The 18,504-nt window shown below is 41.4% G+C and overlaps 1 protein-coding gene and 1 long non-coding RNA gene across 8 annotated transcripts in view; one reads left to right on the top strand and one right to left on the bottom strand.

The window, feature by feature from the left end:
* Positions 1-2,017: 2,017 nt before the first annotated feature.
* Positions 2,018-18,504, bottom strand: part of Dydc1 (DPY30 domain containing 1) — a 21,748-nt gene continuing 5,261 nt past the window's right edge. For 4 of the 7 annotated variants that reach the window (XM_013066654.3, XM_021246761.2, XM_013066652.3 and 1 more), the window contains 4 exons: positions 16,043-16,135; positions 5,496-5,552; positions 4,951-5,055; positions 2,018-2,117 (listed from right to left, as the gene is read on the bottom strand). In XM_013066654.3, coding sequence (XP_012922108.2) covers positions 2,088-2,117; positions 4,951-5,055; positions 5,496-5,552; positions 16,043-16,135 — 285 coding nt within the window. In that variant the 3' untranslated portion in view covers positions 2,018-2,087. The remainder of the gene's footprint in view (positions 2,118-4,950; positions 5,056-5,495; positions 5,553-16,042; positions 16,136-18,504) is intronic. The other 3 variants (XM_021246763.2, XM_004867752.3, XM_021246764.2) reach the window with 3 other exon arrangements.
* Positions 7,741-17,343, top strand: LOC110346294 (uncharacterized). Its single transcript, XR_015447360.1, has 2 exons — positions 7,741-9,165; positions 17,170-17,343. It is a non-coding gene; the product is annotated as an uncharacterized LOC110346294 (long non-coding RNA).

Below are 18,504 nucleotides of genomic sequence, written 5' to 3'. Positions count from 1 at the left end.
ACTTTTTGTTTTAACTTCTTTTTGACTTTACAAGGATCACAGCTAAAAGTTTAAGTCTCAAAAGAGACTTTGGAGATGGATTTTTCAGCAATATCAAAACTATTAGGACTTTGGCAACTCTTAGAGATGAACTAAAAGGATTTTGCATAAAAGGATACACATGAGTCTTTGGGGATCAGGGGAGAAATGTTGTGGTTTATACCTTGATGCTCCCCAAGAGCCTCAAAGGTGGAGCTTTTGGAAAGTGATTAGATTATGAAGGCTTACAGATGACTTACCATTAAGAAGTGGCATCTTGTCAGAAGACGCAGGCCACTTGGGCTGTGGCCTGGCAGGGTTTATCTGCTTCCCAGGCTCCTCCCTTCACTCTCTGCTTCCCCACAACCACTCTGTGGGCAGGTCTTCTCCGCCATGCCCCTTGGAGCCAGCCAACTATGGACTGAAACCTCTACAGACTTTGAGCCAAAATAAACCTCACCTCCTTTAAGTTGCGGATGTTGGATATTACGTCTCAGCAATGAGAAGGCAATTGAGACAAGGCCCCACCTCCTAACAATACATTCACTTATTGATTCATGAATAGATGAATCCACTGGTGAGTGTAGCACCCGCATGCTCCAATCACCTTCCCCACACACATGAGAATTTTGGAGGACATTTTAAATCTAAACCATAGCAATGAGTGCCCATAAAACTATTCTATTTACACATTCTGTGCAGTATTCAATAAATCACATGAGAAACTCAAGACTTTAGTATCACTGGAGCTTTGTGTTAGATCAGATGATTTTTCTCACTGTGGACAAGTGTAAGTGTTCTGAACATGTTTACAGTAGGCTGGGCTAAGTTATGATGGTGTGCAGGTTAGCTGCATGAAATCCATTTTCAATTTATGATTTTTTTCAATATACAATGGATTTATCAGGCTATAATCCCATCAAAAGTTAAGAAGCATCAGCAGTTCTTCATCCTTATGAATATTAGAAAACTTTATTTCGGTGTAAGGAGAAATCTTTCAAAATGACTACTTCAAGAGGTTTTTAAAAATTGAATTTTTGTGACATCTAGTGGTAACATAAATTGCCACAATTTAAAACATAATCAGAAAAAAGTTTGACTCAATATATTAATATGTGTATTCTTGGTTTCATTTGGTTTTTCTGAAGCTTCTGCTTTTGAAACAATCCTTACCTCTTGTTGTCTGTGTGCTCTAAAACAGAAAAGATTCACACCATGGACTTGGATTTAGAAAAAAGAAAAGAAAGTGAAGTTCTCCCAAGGACCCAGGATGTACCTGAAACATTAAAGAGCCTAAGAGCACAGAACACACGTCTAGTGAGATATTTTCAACCCCTGCCAAGTGTTTGTATCCACTGATTGATGTAGAAGAAATGATGCTGCTCAGCACTCCAAGACTTTATTTGGTTCCCATTCAACTTACTCTATGTGGCCACTCTCTACAACATCCCTGGATGTCATAACCCCAAAGAAAAAGGCAGGACTCGGGTGCCCAGATGGGCAGAGAGGCAAGTTTCCTTATTTGTTCTTGAGTGAGGGTAATTGAGCTAAGCATGAAAAAACTCCCCAGTAGGCAGAAGAGAACACTCCTTCCCCCAATGAAGTCACATCATAGAAGCGCGGATTATAGGTTCCCAGAGAGCGTTACCTCCCAGCAGACTGGAGAAGGTGCTGTGACTATTTCCAGTAGGAATCATTCCTTCTAAGGCAGGTCAGAAGCTCCTAAGCCTGCCACAGTGCTGGGCCCCTTCACCCTAGCAGCCCAAAGAGTCTCCTCTCGGGCCATCTTGTTCTGCCTTGATGCATACATTCTTTGAGCTCATATCTTGCCTCTGTTGGCTGCTTCAGCAAACTCTCTTTCTTCTTTTTCCCCAGTGAAATCACACAAATAATCTTGTACTGGGGCAACCAAACAATATTTTAAAGCTACTTTTAAACCCCATTTTTACAGTTGTCTTTAGAACGGGAAAAAGTAGAGTTTGAGTTTGGAGGAAAACAATACAAATCAGGGGCCATGGTTTGAAATTTGAAACAAGCAGAGAAATTTATTGATCTTAGGCTGGTTGATCCTACAAATCTTGATCAATGTTTAATGCAACCTAAAGGCAAAATAAAAAGTAAATATGGTTTAATATAATGAAAACTGTGAATGAGTAAAAGTTAACAAAAATAAGAGTTCAAGTAATTCCTATGTGACTATGTAAATAAGCTTTTTGAGTTTCAGGTGATGTTAAAGACTATACAAAGAGAATAAAAACATAAATTATGTTTGTCAGGTATTTATTATCCCATCCCTTCTTTCATGTGCTCTTCCCTTCTCATCCTTGTGAGGGTCCTTTTCCTATGGCCACCCCTTAGGTTTGGATTCTGGTGGCTTCTCTTGGAGCCCAGTGACCTTCACATCCTGCTTTCCTAGATGCCTGGCTCCTTCCCCTCACTCAGTAGCACAGATGCCCACAGCTACTGAATTTAAACCTCCTGCCTGGGCCTCCTTCCTGTCCTCCAGATCCACACCATACATCAAGTGGTCTTCTGCCACTTTGTCCTGAACATCTCAGGGTCATCTCTCCACAAGAGAAGCTCTGTGTCCAAAAAAGCTACTTCTTATTCTTATGTTCATCAACTCATCAAATGGTAACACTGTTGGCTCAGTTGCCCACAGAAGGAGTTTGGGCTTCATTTTTCACTCCATCTTTCTCTTTTCCACTAGCCAATCTCAAGCACTAAGGTTTCACCTCCACTGTCTAACCTTGCATCTGATGACTGCAGTGGCCCCTTTTCCACATCTGCGGCACTCTAATCCTATTCCATCTTATAAAAACACAGATCTAAGCCCTAAAGCCGTTCAGTAATCCTCACTGAGTTCAAGTGCAAACTCCCCAACACAACCTGCAAAACTCTGCATGGTCTGGCCTCCCCTCCTCTCCAGCTCTAATCTCACCATCCTCCGAGCTCCATGTAAGTCAGGCACAGTACTATCTTGCTTCAGCCCCTCAGTAGCAGCCTGCTCTCCTCCATCCTCTGGGCTCATCTCAGGCTAAGTCCTTGAACTTCACTTCCGCAGGAAGACTTGTCCAGATGAGTCCAGGTCTCCTTGTCCTTGTCCCTCAGAGCATTTTCTGGCTGGCCCATGGCCCCCCCCAGGAAGGTGTTTTGTTCATGATTACTTACTAGCTCCCTGTAGTATAATTTTCACAGACATTTAATAAAAATGTATCACAGAGTCCTTCCAGGCACTTCCTGAGAAGGTCTTGAAAATATCCTTCTTTGTCAGGTCCCCAGTGTCTCGTCTGTCTAGGTCACTGTAGATTTCTACCAAAGCTCCTAACTGGCCTCCTTATACCTACTTCCCCATTCTTTTCCCCACACTATGCACTGTAATTGAAAAGTATGGTCAATATATAAATTTCTAAAATGTATTACAGTAAAAGACACATAGCCATTAATCCTCTCAAAATATTCCCTCACTCTGAACATACACCTCACTGTTGTTGCCACTTTCTGAAGCAGTTTTGAAAGTCCTCTTTCATGAGTATCTTTACAAGATGTGATCAAAGTATAGTGAATGCAGCTACTGAATGCCACCCAAAGGAGCGATGGCTCACACAAATGTTAAGGCGTGTCCTCACCCACCTATTTTCTAGATCTGGCACTATGCAACCTGTGGGTCCTTCCCAAGGCAAAATGGCCTTGAAAGATAAACACTTTAAATCAGTTCAGGATACTGAGGCAATCACAACACAACTAAGGATACTCATGAAGGGAGACTTCCAGAACTGCTTCAGAAAGTGGCAAGAATGAGGGATAAGTGTTTTGAAGCAAGGGGGAGGATTCTGAGGGGAGAGTCACAGAAATGTGTCTTATGAAATAATGTTTTTAATGAAAACATTCACCATATTTTCTGACCACACTTTATATAGTCAGAAGGTCTCTCTAAAAGCAGTTTTGATCCCATTGACCTCCATTGCCTGGAAGATCAAACTTAAGTGTCTGAGCAGGAATTAAAAGTCCTGTTCCTGTGCTCTTCCTGCCTTATCCCTTATCCCTCATCCATCTTACCCTACTCTGAACTCTCTCCTATCTGAGTCTTCATGCTGCCTGAGGTCTCTGCCTGGTACATTTCCTCAGCCTCCCACCCCACCCCAAGGAACAAGTCACCAACTTCCTTCCAGAGCCTTCCCTGACCAAGGCTTCTCAACTGTGTTCCTGTCCCATCTTGTCAGTGCACAGGGATCAAAGGGAGCCAACTTGCCCTTCTGCCATGATGGTTCATACCTGCTCATCTGTCTTCATTGTTAACAACTCCTCCTCTCTTTCTCAAAACCATACTTGTTTGGACAATAAATTACTTCGTCATTTTACAATGAACACCTAAGGTTGGTCAGATTGTCTGATTCCGCTCTAGACAATAAACTTTACAAGGTCAAACAATCCATCTTATTCATAACCACAGCTGGTGCAGCACCCAGCACCCCAGAGACATGAAGTACTTGGTAAGCAAATGTACTTATATAACGTACAAGCATGCATTCTCACTGGGATATGTGTCATATGTGGTTTCTGGGTTTGCTACTGAGAATCAATATCGTACCCTTCCCTCTAAATGTATAGATTAATATTTCACAAAATTATTTTACATGTATATTTTGAAGACATTTTGATATTTTCAATCTAAGTCCAAAACACACAGATGCAGATGATATAGATGTAGATACAGGTACAGAGACAGAGGTGAAGATACAGATTTGCCAGTGACCCACAAGAGGGTCAGAGTGCACACTAATATTACAGTCAGCACCCAATGGAATTGGTTTTCTCCCTATGAAGCAAAAAGCCTATTTCCCAACCAACTTTGGCCTCATATGCACTAGGCTTTATCAAAGTAAAAAACAATAAAAAAATCTGTTTTTTTCAAAGTATTTTGATACTTACATCAGATAACATTGGTTCATCAACTTCTTCCACTCTGCTCAAGTTCGGCGCCCCATATCGATCACTAATTTCTGCTAGAGTTTTGCCTGACTCTTGTGCTCCTTCCTACAATCACAAAATTCCTTCTTACTTGTATGACTTCAAAATTAATATATTACTTTTCTTTCAATTTTGATATAATAATCTGAATTGAAACAGCAAAATTCAAAACGGTTAATTAATGGAATTAATCAATATTTGTAAAGGGAAAGAGATTTCTAGTAAGTGCTAAAGTTTATTTTAAAAATACATTCAGAAACTTAAAACGTATGATTTATAAATAATTCTGTGGCCAATATCTCAGCATATTCTAGCTTCTAAAAACATATATACACACTGAATCCAATTTTTACTCATTTTGAGATTTTGCCTATCACAATATATATTTGGACTATCGTTCTGACAATACCCTTATTAAAATTTTGGCACTGAAGCATAAAAATTAAGCTTTATAGTCTAGGATCTTCACTTATTTCCCATAATACAGAATATCTTTTTCTTCTCACCTCTGAATGTAAAGCATCTTCACCCTTGGCTATATTTTCCATATTCATTCTCTTCTCCTAGAGCATATAAAAGTTAAGAAAATACTTAACTATGCTTCAATTTGATTCCATGTGTAATTTTCAAGCATTTTATTTTTAAGTAATGCTATGGATAACAGCAAAAATGCTGTCATACTTTAAGGAGTGATCTGAATACACTTAACCCAAAACTGCAGATCATAGTTTAATACTCCATACTAATAGAAGGTAACTGTATTTTACTTATAATTAAATAATTTTTAAAAAGTGAAATGGGGTAAAAATTTTAAATTGAAGTAAAATTATTAGGGAATATGACAAGGGACAAAATAAAAGTTCTAATGCAATCTTAGAATAAGAGATTTTAAAGAGAAGGTGCAGTTAAGTGGACTTTTATATACACAAAGAAGTAAATATTTAAGGAATTAATTTTGTCACAGTTCGCATCCAATGCCACAGCTTTCTCTTAGCAGTGCTCTCAAGGATGCTCTGAATGCTGTCATAGCCCAGCAGGAAGGCTGAATGTGAAATGTTTTCTGAATGTGAAACGCTCTTGAACCCAGCCAACCCTTGCTGTAACATAGGTCATTTCAATCGAAGGTAGTAGGGCAGCCTAGCAGACCCTGAGCAGATTCAGTTGGCCATACATAGGGTCACCCTACTTATGAGGACATGCCTGGTACTATTTTCCAAAGTCAACTCCATTCTCCTGCACTCTCATGGCTCTTCAGGGATGTCTCTGTTCTTATGTGACCATGATTCCCAGCCCTAGAGATAGATATTTGACACAAACTAAGCCAAAATTCTTCCCTTAACTGAAACCAAAATAGAAATCCATTCCTCTAGGATGGTAGGAGCCACAACATGAAACTCAGACCCATTAAGGACTACATTATTCAGTTCTGTGCAGCACAGCAGACCATCACAAGAGAGAATCAAATAAACAACCAGAGAATAGCAGAGACTGGAGCCCTGGCAGCACTGGGTTCTCTTGTTCCCAGTCTGGAAGGTCCCAGTATAACCATGTCCTGTACAGTTTAAGAGTTAAATGCTTTCTTCAATTCAGGGCCCTTCCAACCCATTTCCTTTTGAGAATGATAGTTTAAATTGTGTGTCTGCAGCCACAAAGGCAGCCAGGGCAAAGGACATGAAGGCACTCATCTCTGAGTAATGGGTGAGGATGGAATACTTTTCTGGGAGAGATGAGAAATGACAGCCCAGAGAAGATATGACTTAAAGTTATTGTGATTCTGGTCACACAGGCGCTGATGCCTGAAAAGAATGAAACATCGTGGGTGTGACCCTCTGGAATCACAAAACTAGGACCAGCGACTTTCAAGCACTCAAATAGAGCTGACAAATCACCTCAGCAGAAAAAAAAAATTACATTTTCTTATTTGATCCTTGTCTTTCATTTTTGATCACTAACACAGCTAAATTTATCCTTTAGCATTCCATCTTTTTTACTCAGTTCATTTTTAAACTTAATTTAATTAACTAATAAGAACAATGAACATTCTATAAAACACATTCAATTATGGGCTCAATAAGGAGAGTAGGGTTCCTGGCCATGGCATAATGAGGTCCCAGGAGTGGCTTGGAGGCCCGCCTCCATCCGGCGCTCCTCTCTGCGGGTCAGCTAAGCAGCCTGAAGCTCCTCGGCTTCCTCCCCGTTCCTGGCCACGCCACCCTGAGGTCACAGGAGTGGCTTGGAGCCCCACCTCCATCCGGTGCTCCTCTCCTCGGGTCAGCCAAGCAATGTGCAGCTCCTCTGTGTACCGGTTCCTGCCCACTCCACGGTGAGGTCACAGTAGCGGCTTAGAGGACTGCGTCCACCTGGTGCTCCTCTGCATGGGTCAGCCAAGCAGCATGAAGCTCCTCAGCTTCGTCCCAGTTCCTGGCCACAGCATGCTGAGGTCACAGGAGTGGCTTGGATCCCTGCCGCCCTCCTGCACTCCTCTCTGGGGTCAGCCAAGCATCGGGAAGCTCCCTGGCTGCATCCCAGTTCCTGGCCAAGCCACACTTAGGTCAAAGGAGCAGCTTGGAGCCTGCCTCAATCTGGTGCTCCTCTCCACGGGTCAGCCAAGCAGCGTAAAGCTCCTTGGCTGCATCCGGGTTCCTGCCCATGCCACGGTGAGGTCACAGGAGAGGCTTAGAGCCCCACCTCCATCCAGCGCTCCTCTCTGTGGGTCAGCCAAGCAGCGTGAAGCTCCTTAGCTTCGTCCAGTTTCCTGGCCACACCAGGTGAGGTCCCAGGAGTGGCTTGGAGCCCCGCCTCCATCTTGTGCTCCTCTCCGCGGGTCAGCCAAGCAGCATGAAGGTCCTAGGCTGTGTCCCGGTTCCTGGCCATGCCAAGGTGAGATCACAGGAGTGTCTTGGAACCCTGCCTCCATCTGCTGCATCTCTCCTTGGGTCATCCAAGCAGTGTGAAGCTCCTCGGCTACATCTCAGTTCTTGGCGATGCCCCTGTGAGGTCACAGGAGCGGCTTGGAGCCCTGCCTCCATCTCATGCTCTTCTCTGCGGGTCAGCCAAGCAGTGTGCAGCTCCTCCTCTGTGTCCCGTTCCTGGCCACGGCACGATGAGGTCACAGTAGCAGCTTGAAGGCCCACGTCCTTCTGGCGCTCCTCTGCATGGGTCAGCCAAGCAGCGTGAAGGTCCTCGGCTGCATCCAGGTTCCTGGCCACACCATGGTGAGGTCACAGGAGCGACTTGGAGCCCCCCATTAATCCATCGGGTGCCCCTCTCCCCGGGTCAGCCAATCAGAATGAAGCTCCTAGGCTGCGTCCCAATACCAGGCCACTCATTGGTGAGGTCAAAGTAGCGGCTTGGATCCCCACCTCAACTAAGTAAGCCCTTCTCTCCGCGGGTCAGGCAAGCACCGTGAAGCTCCTTGGTTGCGTCCTATTTCCTGGACATGCAACATTGAGGTCACAGGAGCGGCTTGGAGTCCTGCCTCCATTCAGCGCTCCACTCTTCGGGTCAGCCATGCAATGTGAACTCCTTGTCTGTGACCCTATTCCTGGCCACGCCACGGTGAGGTCACAGGAGCAGCCTGGAGCCCCGCCTCCATTGGGCACTCTTCTCTGCGGGTCAACCAAGCAGCATGAAGCTCCTGGACTGCATCCCGGATCCTGGCCATGCCATGGTGAGGTGACAGGAGTGGTTTGGAGCCCCGCCTCAATCTGGCGCTCCTCTCTGAGGTCAGCCAAGCAGCAGGAAGCTCCCTGGCTGTGTCCGGGTTAGTGGCCAAGCCACTGTGAGGTCAAAGGAGCAGCTTGCAGGCCCGCCTCAATCCGGCGCTCCTCTCCGCAGGTCAGCCAAACAGTGTGAAGCTCCTCGACTGCATCCAGGTTCCTGGCCACGCCCTGGTGAGGTCACAGGAGAGGCTTAGACCCCCACCTCCATCTGGCACTCCTCTCTTCCGGTCAGCCAAGCGGCATGAAGTTCCTCAGCTGCGTCCTGGTTACTGGCCACACCATGATGTTGTCACAGGAGCGGCTTGGAGCCCCGCCTCCATCCCCCGCTCCTCTCCATGGTCAGCCAAGCAGCGTGAAGCTCCTTGGCTGCATCCCGGTGCCTGGCCACACCACGGTGAGGTCCCAGGAGCAGCTTGGAGACCTGCGTTAATCCATCCAGTGCTCCTCTCCACAGGTCAGCCAATCAGCATGAAGCTCCTCGGCTGTGTCCAGGTTCCTGGCCATGCCACACTGAGGTCACAGGAGCACCTTGGAGCCCCGCCTCCATCCTTTGCTCCTCTCCATGTGTCAGCCCAAGAGCATGAAGCACCTCGGCTGCATTTGGGTTCCTGGCCACACCACGGTGAGGTCACAGGAGCGGCTTGGAGCTCCACCTCCATCTGGCACTCCTTTCTGTGTGTCAGCCAAGGAGTGTGAAGCTCCTCACCTGCATCCTGGTTCCTGACCATGCCACGGTGAAGTCACAGGAGTGGCTTCGAGCCCCACTTCCATCTGGCGCTCCTCTCCATGGTTCAGCCAAGCAGCATGAAGCTCCTCGGCTTCATCCTGGTTCCTGGCCATGCCACGTATAGGTCACAGGAGGGACTTGGAGCCCCACCTCCATCTGGCGCTCTGCTTAGGTGTGTGGGTGCCTGCAAGGCCCAGTTCCACTCCCCCGCCACCCCACCTTCCCGCTCTTCTGATACCTGGTCCCACACTACAGAGGAACAGAATATTTTACTTCACATAGTTAAATGTGATAGACTAATAACTACCACAAATTGTCATTTTCTAAGCTGTGCTTGATGCTATGGTATTGCTGACTATGTCATTTGGGCTAACATGTTGCGATTGATCTAATCAGTTTTCCTACCTGGTATAAGGAAAATAAAATAGCCTCAGAGTCATTAGAGCCTCAAAACCTAAACACAAGCTATATCTGGAAGACACCTCTGAAAAGCAATCATTCCACAAGTGTTTTAAATACAAGCAAAAAACATACCTGCATTAAGCAATTTTGAAATATCAACCCAGGAATTAAAACAAGGACAGTACCAAAAACAAATTGAGAAGACATTTAAACAAGGCACAAATGGAGGCTTCCATGCCACAAAAAGGAAATTCTGGGGGAAATGAGGTGGAAAAGTTTGTTAATCAACCACCTGAACACCCTGAACTGATAGCACAGGAAGTAACAAAGCAGATGCATGAGGCTCTAGAAAAATTCAAAGCAGAAATAATCTCCCAGATAAATACTGAGACGATGAGTAGAGTGAAAGACATGATTAGAGGCTCTAGAGCAGAAACAGATAAGAAAATAGATGAGATCAGAATCATGCTGGAAACCATGAATGCCCAGCATAAGAAAGAAATGGAAACCATGATCACCCAACATAAGAAATGGAATCCATGAAACAGATTCAAACAGATATTGAGGAGATTAAACACTGCATTGAAAGCATGCAGAGAAGACTAAGAGAATCTGAAGACAGAATATCAGATATAGAAGACATGATCATGGTTAAGGACCATGAAAACAGAGATTTCTTAAAGATAGTAAGGGACCAAGAGAAATCAATCCAAGAGCTGCTAGATGATGCAAAGAATAACATAAAACTGATAGAAGTTCACGAAAAAAAAAAGGAGAAAGTACAATAGACATGAAAAAAACTGTTCACAGAATAGTAGAAAACTTCCCAGACAGAGGTGGACAATTGGACACACAGATAAGGGAGGCATATAGAACTCCATCCAGCCATGATCAAAAAACATCTACACCTAGACATATAACACTCAAGATCCCAGAAACCCAACAGTAGAACAAAATTCTACAGGCAGCTAGAGGAAAGAAACAAATCACTTACAAAGGAAAGTCCATCAGAATCATCACAGATTTCTCAACACAAACCCTCAAATCAAGGAGAGCCTGGAGTGAAGTATTTCAAGCCCTAAAAGAAAATTACTTCTAACCTAGACTGTTGTATCCAGCAAAATTATCTTTCAAAATTGATGGGGAAATTAGATACTTCCATGACAAAGAACACCTGAGAAATTTTATGAACACCAAACCAGCAATCCAAACAATTTTATGCAATATCCTAGAAAAAGACAATGAAGGTCACAACTCCATGAGGGCCAACAGAGAAGACACCACACAAGGTAAGGCTCTAAAGGGAAAGGGGGAAAAATAAGAAATAAAAGAGCCAACAATAAAACATCATGGCAAGAAAGAGTCAATATCTCTCAACTATAACTATCAATATTAATGGCCTCAATTCACCAATCAAAAGAAATAGACTGACAGAATGGATTCAGAAGCAAAACCCAGCAATATGCTGTATACAAGAAACACACCTAACTTCAAAGGAAATTCATAGACTGAAAGTAAAAGTATGGAAAACAGTTCTCCATGCGACAGGAGCCCAGAAAAAGCAGAGGTAGCAATCTTATTTGCAGACAAAGTAGATTTCAAACCAAAACTAATTAAGAGAGACAAAGATGGTCACTACATCCTTGTGAAGGGAACAATCCAAGAGGAAGAGATGACAATCCTAAATATTTATGCACCAAATATGAATGCCCTCAACTATACAAAACAAATATTAATGGACATGAAAAACCAAGTAAGCACTAACACAATTCTAGTGGGGGACCTCAACACCCCTCTGTCACAAATAGACAGATCATCTAGGAAAAAATTTAACAATGAAATTCTAGAACTGAACCAAGCTATTGAACAAATGGACTTAAGAGATGTTTATAGAGTGTTCCACCCCACAAAATCAGAATACACATTCTTTTCAGCTGCCCATGGATCATTCTCCAAAATAGATCACATGCTAGCTCACAGGGCAAATCTAAGTAAATGTAAAAGAATTGAAGTTATTCCCTGTATATTATCAGACTATAGTGCAATAAAATTGGAGATCAATAACATAAGAAACTGCAAAACACCCACAAACACATGGGCATTGAATAAAACCCTCCTGAACAACCAATGGGTCACGGAGGAAATTAAAGAAGAAATTAGACAGTTTATACAAGTAAATGATAATGCCAGTACAACTATAGGAATCTGTGGGACACAATGAAAGCAGTTCTACGTGGGAAATTCATAGCAGTGAATGCCCATATTAGGACAACAGAGAGAACTCAGTTAAATAACCTAATGCAGAACCTCAAGCTCCTAGAAAAAGAAGAGCATAACAAACCCAAAGCTCATACAAGAAAAGAAATTATAAAGATCTGAGCAGAAATCAATGCAATGGAGACTAAGAGAATGATACAAAAAATCAATGAATCAAAGAGCTGTTTTTTTGAAAGAATAAATAAAATCGATAAACCTTTAGCCAACCTTATCAAAAACAGGAAAGAAAAGGCTCAAATCCATGCAATTAAGAATGAAAAAGGTGAAGTCACAACAGATCCAACAGAAATCCAGAGGATCATCCATACCTACTTCGAGAACTTGTACTCTAATAAAATGGAAAACACAGAAGAAATGGACAGAGTCCTAGATACATACGAATTGCCAAAGTTAAATGAAGAAGATATAGAAATTCTAAACACCCCAATAATAATGAGTGAAATTGAAAATGTAATAAAAAATTTACCAACAAAGAAAAGCCCAGGTCCTGATGCTTCACTGCTGAATTCTACAAGACATTTAAAGAGGAACTAATGCCATTACTCTTTAAACTCATCAAGGAAATTGAAAGGGAAGCAAGGCATCCAAATTCATTCCTGGAAGCAAGTGTTACTTTGATTCCAAAACCAGGGAAAGACCCAACCCAAAAAGAGAACTACAGAACAATCTCCCTGATGAACATAGATGCAAAAATCCTCAACAAGATACTGGTAAACAGAATACAGAGGGTCATCAAGAAGATCATACACCCTGACCTAGTTGGATTTATCCCAGGGATGCAAGGATGTTTCAACATGCATAAATCAATAAATGTAATACACTATATTAACAGAGTCAAGGACAAAAACCACATGATCATCTCAATAGAGGCAGAAAAGGCATTTGACAAAATCCATCACCCATTCATGATAAAAACGCTACAGAAAATTGGAATAGAAGGGTTTTACCTCAACCTGATTAAGGCTATCTATGAAAAACCAACAGCCAATATCATACTAAATGGTCAAAAACTGAAAACTTTCACACTAAAATCAGGAACAAGACAAGGATGCCCACTATCACCACTCCTGTTCAATACTGTTTTGGAAACATTAGCCACAGCAATTAGACAAGAGAAAGAAATAAAAGGAATAAAGACAGGAAAGGAAGAAGTGAAACTGTCATTATTTGCTGATGATATGATACTTTACATAGAGGACCCAAAAAACTCGGTCAAAAGTCTTCTAGAACTAACTGACAGATTCTGTGGAGTAGCTGGATATAAGGTCAACACTCAAAAAACAATAGCCTTCTTATATGCAAATAGCAGTCCCATTGAGAGAGAAATTCAGGAAATAATTCCTTTTACAATAGCATCTAAAAAAATGAAATATCTAGGAATCAACCTAACAAAGGAAGCAAAAGACCTCTACGCTGAAAACTACAGCACCCTGAAAAAGGAGATTGAAGAGGATATCAAAAAAATGGAAAGATATGCCTTGTTCCTGGGTAGGAAGAATCAATATAGTGAAAATGGCCATACTTCCAAAACTACTATATAGATTCAATGCAATACCGATTGAAATTCCAACAATATACTTCACAGAACTAGAGAAAACAATCCAAAAATTCATTTGGAAGCGGAAGAAACCCAGAATAGCAAAAGCAATTCTAGGCAACAAAGACATAGCTGGGGGTATCACAATCCCCAACTTGAAACTGTACTACAAAGCTACTGTGATAAAATCAGCATGGTACTGGCAAAGAAACAGACCCGAAGATTAATGGAATAGATTAGAAGATGCAGAAACAACTCCAGAAATACTCAGCCACCTCATCTTTGACAAAGGGGCCAACCACCCTCATTGGGGAAAAGATAGCCTGTTCAATAAACGGTGTTGGAAAAACTGGATTTCAACCTGCCAAAGATTAAAACTAGACCCATACCTATCACTGTGCACTAAACTAAGATGGAAGTGGATTAAAGAGCTAAGTATCAAGACAGAAACAGTAAACTTGCTGGAAGATAAATTAGGTAGAACTCTCAATGACATTGGCATTGGAAAAGACTTTATGAACAAATCTTCAGTAGCATGGGAGCTAACACAAAGAATCAACAACTGGGATCTCGTCTTATTAAAAAGCTTCTGCACTGCAAGAGAAACTACCAACAGAGCTAAGAGACAACCTACAATATAGGAAGAAATTTTTAGCAGCTGTACCTCAGACAAAGGTCTACTATCTAGAATATATAAAGAATAGAAAAAATCAGACCCCTCAAATTCAAAGACCCAATTCAAAAATGGGCATCCAAAATGAACAGACATTTCTCAGCCAAAGAAGTAAAAATAGCAAATAAATATATGAAAAAATGTTCAACATCACTGGTCATTCAAGAGATGCAGATGAAAACAACACTGAGATTCCACCTCACCCCACAAAGAATGGCTGCTATCAAGAAATCAACCAATAACAAATGCTGGCAGGAGTGTGGAAAGAAAGGAACTCTTCTCCATTGTTGGTGGGAGTGTAGACTGGTACAACCACTGTGGAAATCAGTATGGAGATACCTCAAAGAACTAGGACTACAGGTCCCATTTGACCCAGCTATTCTCCTACTGGGAATCTTCCCCAAAGAATTAAAAGAATCGTACCACAGAGATATATGTGCACCTACGTTTATAGCAGCACAGTTTGTAATAGCTAAGGTTTGGAAACAGCCCAAGTGCCCATCAACTGGAAACTGGATAAAGAAGATGTGGTTTTTTTATAAAATGGAGTACTACTCAGCCATAAAGAATGAGAAACTAGAGTCATTTATAGCTAAATGGATGCATATTGAGGCCATACTCTTAAGTGAAATAAATAGGACACACATGTGTAAATATCGAATAGTATCTCTAGTATGAGAAACTGAAAGTGTAAATAAGGATGAAAATGATTAAAAGAAATAATTGATAATTTGAAATAAGAAAAGGTCCAAAGGGGTAGGGGTGGTAGGAGGGGAAGGGGAATGGGAAGAAGGGAAAGGAAAAATTATGAGAAAGAAAGAAAAAAAATGGAAACAAAGACTATGTAAATAGGGAATGGTGGTGGGGGAAAAATAACTAAGATACATCATGTTCGGGTACAAACACCCAATGATAAATGTAAATGTATTGTATACCTAAAATGTACCAATTAATACATAAATAAAAAATAATAATAAGGAGAGTAACAGGGCTGGGGATTTAGCTCACTCATTTTGCCACCTGCTGCACAAGCACAAGCACCCAAGTTCAGTCCCCAGTACCAAAAAAAAAAAGGAAAGTAACAGGTGAGTAAGAGATAGCAGCTATAAACTCAGTCACTTAGAAGTTTGGTATGTATTATACATACTTTTCAGCTACAAGGAAATATTGGTCAAATGGAAATGGGACACCACATGGATATAATTGGTGAATATGGGTTTTCTTGTAATGTTATTTTCATAGTTTATTTTAACAAAAGATGTGAAAATATGTTTTGAAAATACAAACTCTTATTAATTCATCTAACATGAAGAGAGGAGACATAGTGATATCTCAGAGATCAAAACATCCTCAGTATCACAAAGAACTTAACCTTGGGCATCAACTACCATAATGAGGAAAAGCTAGCTCTTGACTAAAATGTTGACAGTCACAATTAGAGAACTTTCCTGCTTACAAGGCAGTTTCACATGTGCGATTTGCACCCACACCAATCCAGTGAGATATAGCTCATAATATTACACCACTATTCTTATTTTTGAAACAGGTAATCTGAGACTGAAAAGGTTACAAAACTTCTGTAAGTCACACAGCTAATGTGTGACAGGTCTTTAGACTACGAATCAAGTGGCCTTTCTACTACGACAACCAGATGAAACAGTTTGAGAATTCTAAAAGGTGTTAAACAAACAAACATTTACACAACTTCAAATTACCTTCTCTAATTGTTCCTGCACTTTCCCAAGTTCTTCTATTCTCTGTCTCTCTCTTTCTTGCATTTCCAACTCCAGCTGTAATGCCAGCTGCTGCTGAATATTCAGAAATACATATGCCATATTACAGATAGATTAATCGGGAGGAATTAATTCTGTTGCTCCTAAATGCCCCAGGATCATTTTGTTTATATGCACCTAAATTTCAGAAACTTAAATAAATGGTCACTGCCACATTAACACTTAAGCTTCTACAAATATTTCTCAAAGTATAAAATAAAAAGGGAAGCATCCTTAATTGCTCATTATAGAAGGCACAGTCCGTACCAAATCAAATCAAGTCATTTTCTCTGTTTTCCTTGAAGCTACAAATGAAATTGCAGTGTTTTCAGATAAGCATAGATAGGTCTTCACACACCAATCCTTGGATGCAAAACAGTTGGTGAGAAAAACCTTGAAATGCCAATCTGAAACCATAGATAGATGACAATATATTTGGTCCCAACTCTACAAACCTGTCACACTAGAATAGGGTCAGCAATACATCCTGTGGGGCAAGTCTGATTCCTCTTTGCTTTTGTACAGCTCATGAGCAAAGAATGGTTTTCACATTTTTAAATGATTGAAGAAAATCAAAAGAATAATATTTCACGATGCATGAAATGGTATGAAATTCACATTTGAGCATCTGCCAATAAAGTTTTATTGGAACACAGCCATGTTCATTTACTTAAACATTGTGACTGGTTTTGCCCTGCAACAGCAGTGTGGCAGCTGGAACAGACTGTAGGTGGTGCTCTCACCTAAACCTTTCTCTGCTGACCTCTTTCTCTCTCCTATCTCTTTCTGCCAATTCACTTTCTTAATTGGCCATAAAATAGTCTGCAGAACAGTATTCCATATTCCACCCCTCAATACGATGCTTTCGGTGAAATGCACAAATTAATTGTACTGGTCAACAGGATAAGGCTAGAGAAATGTCCACTATGCCTGACTTTGATTTCTTGTACTGCCAAATTTTATTTAAGTAAAATAAAGTAGATGGGGCCAAGAGAGTTAAGTGTCTGCCCACTGGGATGTAATTGCTCTGGGAAAAGAGAGATGCTGAGAATTCTCTTTTTTTCTGATAGACAGGGGACAGATTCGAGCTGTAGGAGTTGTAAGAAGAGAGACAGATCTTCACTCAAGGTTGCAGCAGGAGATGTCTTGCCTGTCTAGGTGGCAGTTTGACACCCAGTTCTACATGCACCATCTTTCCTGGAGAATATGCCAAATAACTAACTGATAATAAAGACTAAGCACCAGCCAAGTTTTCAACAGCCCTATTCTTCTAGGCACCTTAGTACCTGGAAGTTTCCATCTGAGTCTCAAGGATAGGATATTAGGCAGAGAAACTATTTACTAGGTCTATATTTTTCTTTTTTCCATACCTCCAAATAGTAGGGTTCTTCCCCTCTTTTAAATATGTAGGCTTGAGTGGAGACTCTAAAGTGAATTATCCTTATGGTAGAACTATAAAAATGACCTCCATTTAAGTCAGAAATTCTCTTTAAATTCACTCTCTGAGCCATCCTCTCCTCCATCCTTCAGTTACAACCAAACAAAGTTAGTAAGTCTGTATTAATTAAGTAAATTAAGGACCTGTCTCTTATTCAGTATAAATGGCAGAACCTATCCCTGCAATCATTCCCTTACCACCATCTGCAGCTTCCCAGTCCTGCTGCCCCAGCCCTACTTTGGTCAAAGAGTCAGCCTCATCCACATTTTCTCTCACATACCTAGGTCTATGTAAGGAAAAAAACATATAGACACACAACCAAACCAGACATTGAGTGCTTGATCTCCAGTTGCTACCAAGTAAAAGTTGAGCATCCCTTATCCAAAATGCTTGGGACCAGAAGTATTTCAGATATGGGATTTAGGGGGAGGGGAAATATTTGCATGTACATGAAAAGGCATCCTGGAGATGGAACTCAAATCTAAACATGAAATTTGCCACCACAATAAGAGTAAAGTCTAGTGTGTTTCACATATTCTTTATACACAGCCAGAAGGCAATTTATACAATATTTTTAATAATTTTGTTTATGAAACAAAGTTTAATGATATGGAATTTTCTACTTCTTTTATGCTAACATCTAAAATATTTCAGATTGTGGAGAATTTTGGATTTAGGGTTTTTTCAAGTTATAGATGTTCAACCTAAAATGTTTTGGTCAACTTTCCCTTCCACTCCCCTAAACCACCACTGCAAATCTTCACCACTCTCCTCACTTCTCCTACCTCACCCCCTCACTGTTGCAGATATCAGGGTTCCTGATTCCTAAAGAAACTAGCAACAAGTTTGTGTCATGAAACCTACACATTTAGATCTTCTCCTCTATCACTCAGTTGCAATCAAACAAAGGCCCTGCTACCTCCACCTGCTTAACCTGTGTCTAGACTTCATTTCCTCTGTGTCTGTG

This window comes from Heterocephalus glaber, unplaced genomic scaffold (assembly GCF_053883595.1).
Source record: "Heterocephalus glaber isolate CG9 unplaced genomic scaffold, H.glaber_assembly_v1.0 deba00001755, whole genome shotgun sequence".
Lineage (NCBI taxonomy): Eukaryota > Metazoa > Chordata > Mammalia > Rodentia > Bathyergidae > Heterocephalus > Heterocephalus glaber.
The sequence above is the reverse complement of the archived record's forward strand: the minus strand, read 5'-3'. Positions and strand labels throughout refer to the sequence as shown.